The sequence below is a fragment of the Mytilus californianus genome, unplaced genomic scaffold (genome assembly GCF_021869535.1).
Source record: "Mytilus californianus isolate M0D057914Y unplaced genomic scaffold, xbMytCali1.0.p SCAF_19, whole genome shotgun sequence".
Lineage (NCBI taxonomy): Eukaryota > Metazoa > Mollusca > Bivalvia > Mytilida > Mytilidae > Mytilus > Mytilus californianus.
In genome coordinates this window covers 4,831,511-4,842,908 of record NW_026262667.1, presented here as the reverse complement: position 1 = coordinate 4,842,908, position 11,398 = coordinate 4,831,511, and the positions used below count along the sequence as shown (strand labels likewise).

The following is an 11,398-nucleotide window of genomic DNA, read 5'->3' as shown; positions in this document are numbered from 1 at the left end:
AAGGCAACAGTAGTATACCGCTGTTCAATAGTCATAATTCGATTAAGCAAAAACAAAAATCCGGGTAAAAAATTAAATCCGAGGGAAACACATCAACTCTAAGAGGAAAACAACGGAACAACAGAAACACTGAACTACAACAAAAGCAAACGCCAACGTTAAAAGTTAGTCAAAGATATGAGGCGTACACTTGTTTTACGCCAGACGCGCGTTTCGTTTATATAAGATCTGGCGCTGGAATCAAAACGATGATAGACAAAACCAAATACGACGACGAATTATTTAGTAAAACCCTACCATGGTTATATGTAATCACAGTTCATTGGTTGATTAACCTACCATGGTTATATGTAATCACAGTTCATAGGTTGATTAACCTACCATGGTTATATGTAATCACAGTTCATTGGTTGATTAACCTACCATGGTTATATGTAATCACAGTTCATTGGTTGATTAACCTACCATGGTTATATGTAATCAGTTCATTGGTTGATTAACCTATCTTGGTTATATGTAATCAGTTCATTGGTTGATACTTTGTGGATTTTACAGTCGATCGAGTTTCAATATTGTTACTTTACTGCAATATACAGATTGGCAAGGTACAATCGTGAATGTTATTCGTCATTTTCATTTTGAACCTATCTGTATTACTGGAATAAAATAATAATCTATAGTTTATAACATTTTATTATATTTTTTCCTTTCTATGTATATGTAAGCATGGAAATCTTTCTAGGTATATGTAAGCATGGAAATATATGTGTATATGTATGTACGGTGTTAATAAAAACACTCCGCGTATATGTATGTACGGTGTATGTATATGTATGTACGGTATATGTATGTACGGTGTTAATAAAAACACTCATCAAAGATAACAGGCCTATACTTGTGTACACCAGACGTTCGTTTTGTCTACAAAAGACTCACAAGTGACGCTCGAATAAAAAAAAGGTAAAAGGCTAAAATAAAGTACAAAGTTTAAAAGCATAGAATACTCAAAATTCCGAAAGGTTTTGCCAAATACTCATCAAGGATATTAATAACTAGGTGGCGATTATATTTTTTGTAAATGCTTTCCTTTTTATGATATATGACTCTTTTACAGTGGACTCCTTTCAGAGACTTGAGTTTTCAAAATTTCAGGGGCTTTACGCTTTAGAGGCGTTTAAAAGCTTGACATTGTGTGAATCTTACAGTAAAATAAAGTCCAAATATCGAGCACTTCAATGAGGATGCTTGAGTCAGTGTCTTCTTAGAAAAGAAAATCGACAACTGTTATATATTTTATATTTTTCCTTTATTGTTACTTGTACAGGTATGAGTGGTATAGTCCAATTTAAATATTGCAGAAATTGACGCCTACGAGTTAATTTAAATGCTGATATTGTACACTAGCCTCAACAGGATTTATATCATAACATATCTGTATATAATAATAATGAATCAATATTCTGTATGCCTTATTTGGTACAGGTATTTTCAAAGGCGAGTGATTAAACCAGATATTTCAACACCGAATCTCAACTTAATGCGAATTATGTGTACAACCAAATTATCAAGGAAATATGAATAAAAAAGAGAAAGTATGATAATTTTTGGCCCTTCGAATTCAAATATCAAAAGGTTTATTTATAAAACTATCAAATATCATCCTTCAGATGCATTTTCACATGACACAAGTCTTGCAGATATCTATATTCATATGTTTTAATTGTGCAGGACAAAGTTGCTTCAGGGCTTCTAATTTCGACCATTTAATGCAAAACTACAGTGCCAAAATAGCCTCTGTAAGACGTCTTGTCATAAGTATATAAGTGTGAGGCGCAGCCGGGTCAAAAAAGGTAGTTAGCTACAAGAAAACATATGTCACTAAACGGAGTCCACTGTTAAAGAGTCATGTATCACAAAATTAAATAGTTTACAGAAAATATAATCACCAACTAGTTATTAACATCCTTGATGAGTATTTGACAAAACCTTTCGGAATTTTGAGTATTCTATGCTTTTAAACTTTGTACTTTATTTTAGCTTTTTAACTTTTTTATATTCAAGCGTCACTGATCATGATGCATATTTTGTTGACGAAACTAGCGTCTGGTGTACAGAATTATAGGCCTGGTATATTTAATGATTTTCTTTTATTGATACCATACATACATATATGCAAATATTTCCCTGCTTACATATAGCCGGAAAGGAAAACTATAATAAAAAGTTATTAACCATTGATTATTACTTTATTTCAGTAATACAGATAGGTTCAAAATGAAAATGACCAATTACATTCACAATATTCCGTACATTGCAGAAGAAACACTATTGAAACTCGATCGGCTGTCAAATCCACAACGTATCAACCAATGAACTGTGATAACATATTACCATGGTATGGTTTTACTTAATGATATAATTTAATACTAAATAATTCAACGTTGTATTTGATTTGGCCTATCAACTGTTTTGATTTGGGTACATGTCTTTTTAAGGTAAAGCCTTGACTCATAACTTAGTTTGATAAATAAAAATGCAAATTAAAAGACCATTTTATGTCACAAATGTCAGTTCTTATTCCTTGTCTAGATTCGGTTATAATTTGTCTTCTTTTTTGTTTGGTTTTATCAGCTCGTCAACATTGTATTAGATTTTGGATTTTCAAATATGTTGGCCTCAAGCATCACTGAAGAGACATTAGCTGTTTAAATGCGTGCATATGGTGCTGTAAAATTGCATAGCATCGTTAACATTATTTCAATATGTTAATGACATAGTGATATCACACCCAGACTTACTGTTCTAAAGTCTCTAGACGATATTATCCTATTTCAATTTATCAATAGAACTTATATTTTACAAGGATTGAACAAATTTACTATTTTTGGAATTAATGGGCAAGAAAATGGCTCTTATACTTCCTACTTTGAATGAATTAATAAATGAAAATAAATGAAACAGTTTAAATATAGACGATCTTATATATTTATAGTTTGTGATGTATACCATTATAGAAATGTGTCCAGGGACATATACAATCCGATAGTTTTCAGAGTGAATTACAATAGACAGAATAATCCCTACACATAAATTTGTTGTATCACTAGGCCAGGATTTGTTAATCAAATTTCGATTACTGTCATCATATAAAAATACCTACAAGTATTACAAGTGGAGAGACTTTAATTAGATATTGAATCTGAATCTGAATCTATAAAAAGACCTAGTATCTTCCAATTGAGTGTTTTGAAATCCGTAAAGTACTGTGGCCTTAATTTAGCTTCTCCAATAAAATACTGAATCGCTCCTTGTTTGTTTCATGTATTGAATCTCTTTAAGGTTAGCAAGTTGTTGTGTTGGAGATGGTCTTTAAAGCAACTGCAAACCCCAGAATATATTTTAACATGCATACACGTGTACAGTTGACGTTTGACAAGATTGTCTCGTTTTTCAAAGATTTTTATCTGCATATGTCTGATTCAAGATGAAAATTCCAAAAACCTGGTTTAAAACACACAAAAATAAAAATAGAGTTCAATTTTTATTTTGAAAAATACTTCCTTTAGTAAATTTACATTTGCCTATTTTAAGTGACTTTACAGGAATCTAATTATAACTTTAGGAAATATTACAAGTTCGACTTTAGTTTGTATATAGACATGATATCACTTTTTATTTTAGGCATATATTTTGAAGGTCTTATTAAAGCTAACCTTTTTTGCTTGAAGCCTATACAGGAAGTTGACTTAATTTTGTCGGATTAAAGGTTCCTCTTTGGTCCTTTGCATGAAAAATTAAAAAGTATTATTTAAATTCGTCAAATAACATCCTTCAAGTGTTCTTAAGACACAGATGGTCTGTCAGATAGCAGTTCTTATATTTATGAAACTTGTCTTATAAAGTTTGCCGTAACTTGCATTTAGAGCAAAACTGCATATCTGACAAAATAGCTTCATTTTGGGGTCTCGTCATTATTATTTAGATATATTATCAGATTATAGCACTACCGACAGTAAACTATTCCTCATACATAATTTTCCATACTCTAAGTAATATATGCCAAATATGACATGTGCCTGACATTATAGTGACTTCAAACTGATGTTTCTGCACTTAAAGTGTACTATTGTTTTTTTAATATAATAGAATTTATCAAACTGATATTTCTGCACTTTTAAAAAAGTGTATTATTGATTTTTGAATATAATTTACATCATTTTGAAAGGTTAGAAGAATTAAAGTCTTTTCGCAATTTAGGTCATAGTACCTCCTTTTTACATTTGTAAATTGTTTGTGTATAATGGGGGTACATTGGTTGTATACCAAGGGTACATTACTATCAATCTATTGTATATCTTGTCTTCAATTGATCTACTTGAATGAGATGCGTGTGTCGGATTCGAGATCTGATACAATTAAACCAACATTATTGAATTGAGTCCTTCATGTGAGTGAAAAAAGTTTAAATAAAAAGGAAAACTAACATTTGTCATCTTAATCATTTACCTATATTTTTCAAATAAATAAAAAACATTAAGACGTTACAGCTTTGATTGCATACATTTTATTTTATCTGAATTTATATCAAGTCATGTTTAATTCTTTCCTCCTTCCAATTTGTTCAAAATTAATGATGAAGGCAGCACAAAGAGACTATAAAACTTTTATTAGCATATAAATAAATGATATAAATACAGATTTGTATTAATAATAACGATAGTCAGTAGTGAAATGTTACACAGTTTTCGAGAAACCAAATGAGTACTGCATACTCCTCCTGACTCCGTGTTTGGAGTGCATGTTTTCATTGATTACCATTGGCGAGTTTCTGTACAGCAAAATGCTATCACCAGGTCATATTATCAGGTGCATAGGTCACTGGAACTCTATAGTGGTCGTATAAGTAACGGTTCTTTAATGACATCTAAATATCCAGGTTTGGCTTCCTGTAAACAAAAAATCGTGATGTTTATTAAAAATAATATACTTGCACTGCAATCATCATATACGTCCATGTTGTATAAAATCATTATAAAATGATGTATAGTTAGCCAACTTTAAGGCCGTTGACTGAGAAGAGTAAACAAAGTATTATAAATCTATCAAAAGACATTGGTATGTTAGATATTAGCATTTATATTTTAGAGTGCTGCTTCAGTGCTTCAAACATCTTGTATTGATGCAAAACTCCTTAACTGGTCTCATTTTGTGATCTTGTTATTAATAGTTAGATAGTTACGAGCAACAGCTTTATTTATATCAAGATTTTTTATACAAAATATTGCAATAAGCATCTGTAAATTGACTCTTTCGAGGTCGAATATGACAATTACGACATGTTCATAACATTATAGAGACACTTCAACTGACATTTCTGCATAAAAAGTCCAGCTTATATCATTCTGTCTATAAAACTAACACATTTTCAAGGATACCAGAATTTTACTATTTTCGCATTTTCGAAGTCAAAATAGTGATTCTGACCTTTTCCTCTTTTCTTTGATATCGTTTTTTTCATTATTTACTTTATTTTGCTGCTTACACTTTTATTATTTGAAAATCAATTATGCACATCTTTTAATTACCTGGTGAAAGGTCATATGAACTGTAACTATCATCAATCAGGTATCCGGACAACTGTACACTGTGTCGCTAACATGGCGTAATAATTGTTGATAAACTCTTCAATGCTGTCTGAAGTATCATTGTGTATCAGAACACAGTCGATTTCTACACTGCCATCTCCTATATTTGTTGGTGAAAGCACGCTTTCAACAGTTTTCAAACAATCGACCTAAAATAAAAATAATATTAAGGTAAGTGTTGGATATGTCATCTCCCACTTTTCTTTTTGACAACACAAACTTAACAATTATTTGTGATACTATAGTAGAAACCAGTTAACTTCTGAAATTCAGAGTAATATATTTCTCTTTATTTGATAACACAATTACGTCACAAAATTATAACGTTATCTATAATTACCTTGATGACTTCAATGTCGTTTTCCCAGCAAAATGCCTCCACGAGTTTCTGGTGAATTTGCACAGTAACATCTTCTGTTTTATTTTGAAGCAAGCAAAGCCCAACATTTTCTGGAGAGCTAAAAGAAAGTTAAAGATTATTATTATCTTCATTATATTGACTGTCGTGAAAATACATTCTCTAAACCAATAATACATGAAAATATTTCGTTCTTTATTTAAATTTCTTTATGATGTAATGTTCTCGAGTCTAATAATTTCGGGGTTTTTTTTACCGTTTGGTTATTCCGTTATTAGTGTAATATAATCTAAAGAGCGTGTGAATTTTAAGCAATTGCGCATTATTAACATATTACAAATTCAGGTTGTTTTCCAGTTTCATAGTCAGCGACCTTGATTTATTTACTATACACAATATTGACTTGATTGCTTTTTTGTTTCCTGTTTACGTTTTGTGTACATGATTTTTTCCCAATTATTTTCTTTTTTTCATTGTTTATCATATTCGACTTACTTCTGTAATATTTTAGCACATTCATAAACACCAGCAACAACTCTGTCCTCTTTTTGACCTTTTTTCAAGACTTCTTTCAACGCAAATCCCAAATTGTTTACATCATTTCTGAAAAATAAAATGTAAACAACATAAATGTAAATTCCCCATTTCTATTTATATCACACCTTCCACATCATCTCATATGATCTGGCAGTTTAAATCAGTCAATACGTTTGACGTCATACTAGAGCAGACGTGTCATGGGTTGATGTGTACTGGGTTAGAACAAGCAAGTTTAATCACGAGTTTTCGTATATAGACACAAGGAATCACGAGCACTTGGTAATATGCGAATTAATTGTCTGTTCCATCATGCCCATGTCATTTTATTCCTTGGTGCACCTTTGAAATTTATAATCTTGAAATTTATGACCTACAAATATGGTTTAGATTGCTGTCAAAACAGTACCGAGTATGTTCAAAGTCTATTGCATTAGCCATATTTTTCATTAAATTTATCGTATGCTGCAAATCCAACTCAAAAGGTTGCATGTAGAAGAATATACCTGAGGGGGAAATCCTTCATAGGACACTGATATCAGCCCTTATACCTGAACAATTTTGTTTAATAAATCAGATTCAATAGTAGACAAAAATGTTATTAAGAATACCTATGTATGCATGTATGTGTGCGATTTTTTACATTCATTATAGATTTTTTGGGGGGATGGGCAATTAATTACCCATTTTTATCTAAGTTAGTATTTTCTAGCACTACACTTCACATGCCAAAAGAGTGACCTCCTGTTCTTGCGTTTATTTTTTCCCTCGATGCGTCTCTGTTTTAAATACATTGACTGTAGTTTGCTTATTTTTTTCAATATACAATGTATCGAAGTTCGAACTTAAAAGTTAAATAAAAAAGTATATCTATATAATATAAATTAAATATCTTACCTGTTTGAATCCACGAGAACATCAAATTCTTCAGGGAAAGTCATTTTGTAATCACTGACGAATAAAAATCAAAATTTCGTAACGCAGTAATCCACGTGCTTTATGAACAATGACAGATATACATTCTGAGTTCCGTGGTAAAATCAATTCTCATAAATACGTTCAACAACAAAAAGAAGTTTATACTGGATTTTGATTGGCTAAAATTTATCAATGTCGAAGGTATTTGTTCTTGACACATATACGATTTTCATTTGAAGTTCCTTTTAAAATTGCATGTTAACCGTACAGTGTAACTTTCACAGAGAGTGTCAAATATTATATATAACTCTTTTACCGTGCAGTTATGAAATATCATAGATAATACAGTTATGCACTTCTCAGTGATAATATGTTAAGTTCTCCCAACATATTTAGTGCATTAACCCAATGAGAGTGCGATGTTATATATCAGACGTTCAGTGCACTGGTCTACATTTGATCGGTAGTACAAAGCATGTCTGTAGTGATTTAAAGTTCAATTACACACTACAATTTTTAATGAAGACCAAATATAATATAGAGCGGAAAGAAAGGTGTAGAAATAAAGTTAGATGACTATTATATATGAGTCAATACTTATGATGTTTAATACATAGATAAATTTTATTTCCAATAGAGGACCCATTATAGGCATTATCAGTACATTGATTTTTTTATCACACAATTGCAATAGACAATACACAAGAAAATAAAAAATAGAAATACAACTGACAAAAAGCATGTAATATAAATTGAGTTAATAATACATGTAGTCACATAAACCAGTAAGTTTAGTGTTTATTGCCGACCATGCACCAGAAGCAGCATCACATCCATTATAGAAAAAGCTTTTGAGTTAAGTCCTTCCTCGTGGCTGATGCATATGAACAAATAGTATTATTGTTCATATGCAGGAGTCACCAAGGGCAGGTGCTTAAAGGACACTCAAGCCAATACACAGAAATATGAAAACTTAAACACTTTACAACACAAGCATAAACTAATACTTAAAAAGAATTACTATATTATAGTCTTCCTTGTGGCTAATGCACATAAATAAGATTAATATGTAGTTATCCAAATGCATGAGCCACCAAGGGCAGGTGCTTAAAGGACATAGTAATATATTGTGTAAAATTTTTGTATAAAAATATTTGGATTTGGACGCAATGCTCTGAGAGAAAAAAGAAAATACACAAAATACACAAACAATGGTATGAATTATGAGTATTTTTCATTCTCTTGTATGAAAGCACACATTTCATACAAGATATCATTACTCATTAACCAAATAAACTGATCTTTAATTGTCAACTTATCAAAATGAGCACAATATTTCCTAGCACAAAGTATTAATTTACTTCTCTCATTATTCAATGAGGTACAATTATAAGAAGAAAATGTAACTCATCTTCAACTTCAGAACTTAAGCATCTGGGAAAAGTTCTATCGTGTCGTGGAATACCCTGATACCTTCCCTTTTCAATCTTTAGGGAGTGTGCTGAAACACGCAGCCTTGTCAGATTTTTTCTAATATCAACATTGTGGATTACAGATAAATATTTTTCACAGACAAAATTATTTTTATAAAGTACATAAGAGCATAGTTTACTACCAGCATGTATTTGTAATGTACATGTTTGTTCATAAGTGTCGGGTTTTTTTCAATTGTAAACTGATTTCATTTGAACTCACAGCTGTCTTCATAAACAAAAAAAAATAAAATGCTATTTACATGCATTACGACAGATCGTTATTGAGATCGTTTTCGGTGAAATGTCAATAATTCCACGTGTTGTCCCTTGCATACGAACTCTTTGGAAAGACTACGCATTTCCATTTAATAGTGTAACATGTTGAGAAACATCTTGTCAGTACATCCTGTTTGGTATGATATCGATACTTCAGTTCATGTTCATGAGAATTGCCAAAACCCAAACTTCCTCAGGCGTAGTTGGATGTTATTCCATTTAGCAGTTTGGTTTAGATCTCAGTCAGTTCTCTACATGCGTTTAGCGTAGTCGTGGCCTTCCAAAATTATGCAATGAAATAAATTTTTGGCGTTTTAAAAGTGCGATGCATGGAGTCCAAAACAGTGAATTCCGAGGAGGGTCGAGGGTAAAATTTTTCTGAAGTTGTCAACTTAACAATGTATTTACATATATACTATAGTCAACAACAGAAACGATATGCAAGTTTGAACTTCAATTTATCATAAATTATATAATACATAAACGTAAGTTAAATAATAAAACACTGTTAAAGTGCCCAACAAAAAACTTTCCTTTGCAAAGTAAATTCATATGATCCAGAAAATCTGAAAAGTTGGAAAGTGATCGAGAAAATATCGTGTCATTGAACACAGGGGTCAAATTTATTTTATGGCAAATAATGACAAAAACAAATCGACTCTCAATTTCGAACACGAGACAGTAAGTCAACAACACAACAATGAACATAAAAGATTTAAAATGCTACCTTTATTTACATATAAATTTTAACAAACTTAGTTATGAATCAATGTTTTACCCAAAAAGATATGTACCCAAATTAACATCTCTGAATAAGACATCTTGTAGCAAATTACCTTTTTGATCAGACTGCGCCTCAAATTTATAAATATTAATGACAAGATGTCTAAATTAGGCTTTTTTGTAATGGTCAAAGCTCTAAAACAAATACATGTATGCAAGACACAATTTAAAAATATGATTATTGATATCTGAAAGACTTATGTCCTGTGATAATGTGCATCCGAAAGATGTTATTTAATAGATTTATAAATACACCTTTTGATATTCGAATACAAGGGACCAAAAAGTAGTCATAACTTTTCTTTTGCATGTATTCATATTTCCCTGATAATTTGGGTGTACACATAACTCCCATTAAGTTGAGATTTGGTGATTAAATATCTGGTTTAATCACTCGCCTCTGAAAATACATGTACCAAATAAGGAATAAGAAATATTGATTCATTATTGTTATATACAAATATATAATGATATAAATCCTGTTGGGGCTAGTGTACAATAGTTTATACCAACATTTAAATAAATTTGTAGGCGTCAATTTCTGTTATATTTAAATTTGACTCTATCACTCATACCTGTCTATACAAATAACAGTTGACTTGTCGATTTTCTTTTTCTATGAAGTCAATGATTCAAGCGTCCGCATTGCAGAGCTCGATATTAGGACTTTATTATACTGTAATATTTATACAATCTTAAGCATTTAAACGCCTCTAACCGTAAAGTTCCTGGGTAAAATCAGGTGAATGTCTTATGTTCCAAAATATTTGGAAATCTTGAGTCACTAAAGGATTCCACTGTTAAAAGAGTCCCATGTTATGTGGAGGGTTGGCGCCTCCAAACATGTTTAACCCCACCACATTATGTATGTGCCTGTCCCAAGTCAGGAGCCTGTAATTCAGTGGTTGTCGTTTGTTGTTGTATATCATATTTGTTTTTCGTTCATTGTTTTGGACATAATATAAATCAGGCCGTTAGTTTTCTCGTTAGAATTGTTTTACATTTGTCATTTCGGGGCCTTTTATAGTTGACTATGCGGTATGGGGTTTGCTCATTATTGAAGGACGTACAGTAACCTTTAGTTGTTAACTTTTAAATCATTTGGTCTCTGGTGGAGAGTTGTGTCATTTGCAACCATACCACATCTTCTTATTTTTATATCAATCTTCTCGGTACACATCATACATTAAACCTATTCGGTTCACATCTTCTAATTTTTTATATATCATAAAAGTGAATGATTTACAGAAAATATAATTACCACCTAGTTGTTTATATCTTTGATGAGTATTTAGCAAAATCTTCCAGAATTTTTGGTCCTCAATGCTCTTCAACTTGGTGTACTTTATTTGGCCTTTTAACTTTTTTTATTCGAGCGTCAATGATGAGTCTTTTTGGTAGACGAA

At 31.2% G+C, this 11,398-nt stretch overlaps 1 protein-coding gene across 1 annotated transcript; it reads right to left on the bottom strand.

Moving 5' to 3' along the window:
• Nucleotides 1–4,647: 4,647 nt before the first annotated feature.
• Nucleotides 4,648–7,604, bottom strand: LOC127727109 (growth arrest and DNA damage-inducible protein GADD45 gamma-like). The gene is made up of 5 exons (XM_052234523.1): nucleotides 7,438–7,604; nucleotides 6,499–6,606; nucleotides 5,986–6,103; nucleotides 5,586–5,794; nucleotides 4,648–4,946 (listed from the first exon to the last, which is right to left on the bottom strand). Exons 1-4 carry the CDS (start codon nucleotides 7,479–7,481, stop codon nucleotides 5,618–5,620), a joined length of 447 nt encoding a protein of 148 aa, XP_052090483.1. The 5' UTR covers nucleotides 7,482–7,604; the 3' UTR covers nucleotides 4,648–4,946; nucleotides 5,586–5,617.
• Nucleotides 7,605–11,398: the final 3,794 nt, after the last annotated feature.

Coding starts and splice junctions, on each gene's coding strand:
- LOC127727109 (XM_052234523.1), bottom strand. CDS start 7,481: ATGACTTTCCCTGAAGAATTTGATGTTCTCGTGGATTCAAACAG. Junction 6,607..7,437: donor GTTCTCGTGGATTCAAACAG/GTAAGATATTTA, acceptor TTTATTTTTCAG/AAATGATGTAAACAATTTGG. Junction 6,104..6,498: donor TGTGCTAAAATATTACAGAA/GTAAGTCGAATA, acceptor ACTTTCTTTTAG/CTCTCCAGAAAATGTTGGGC.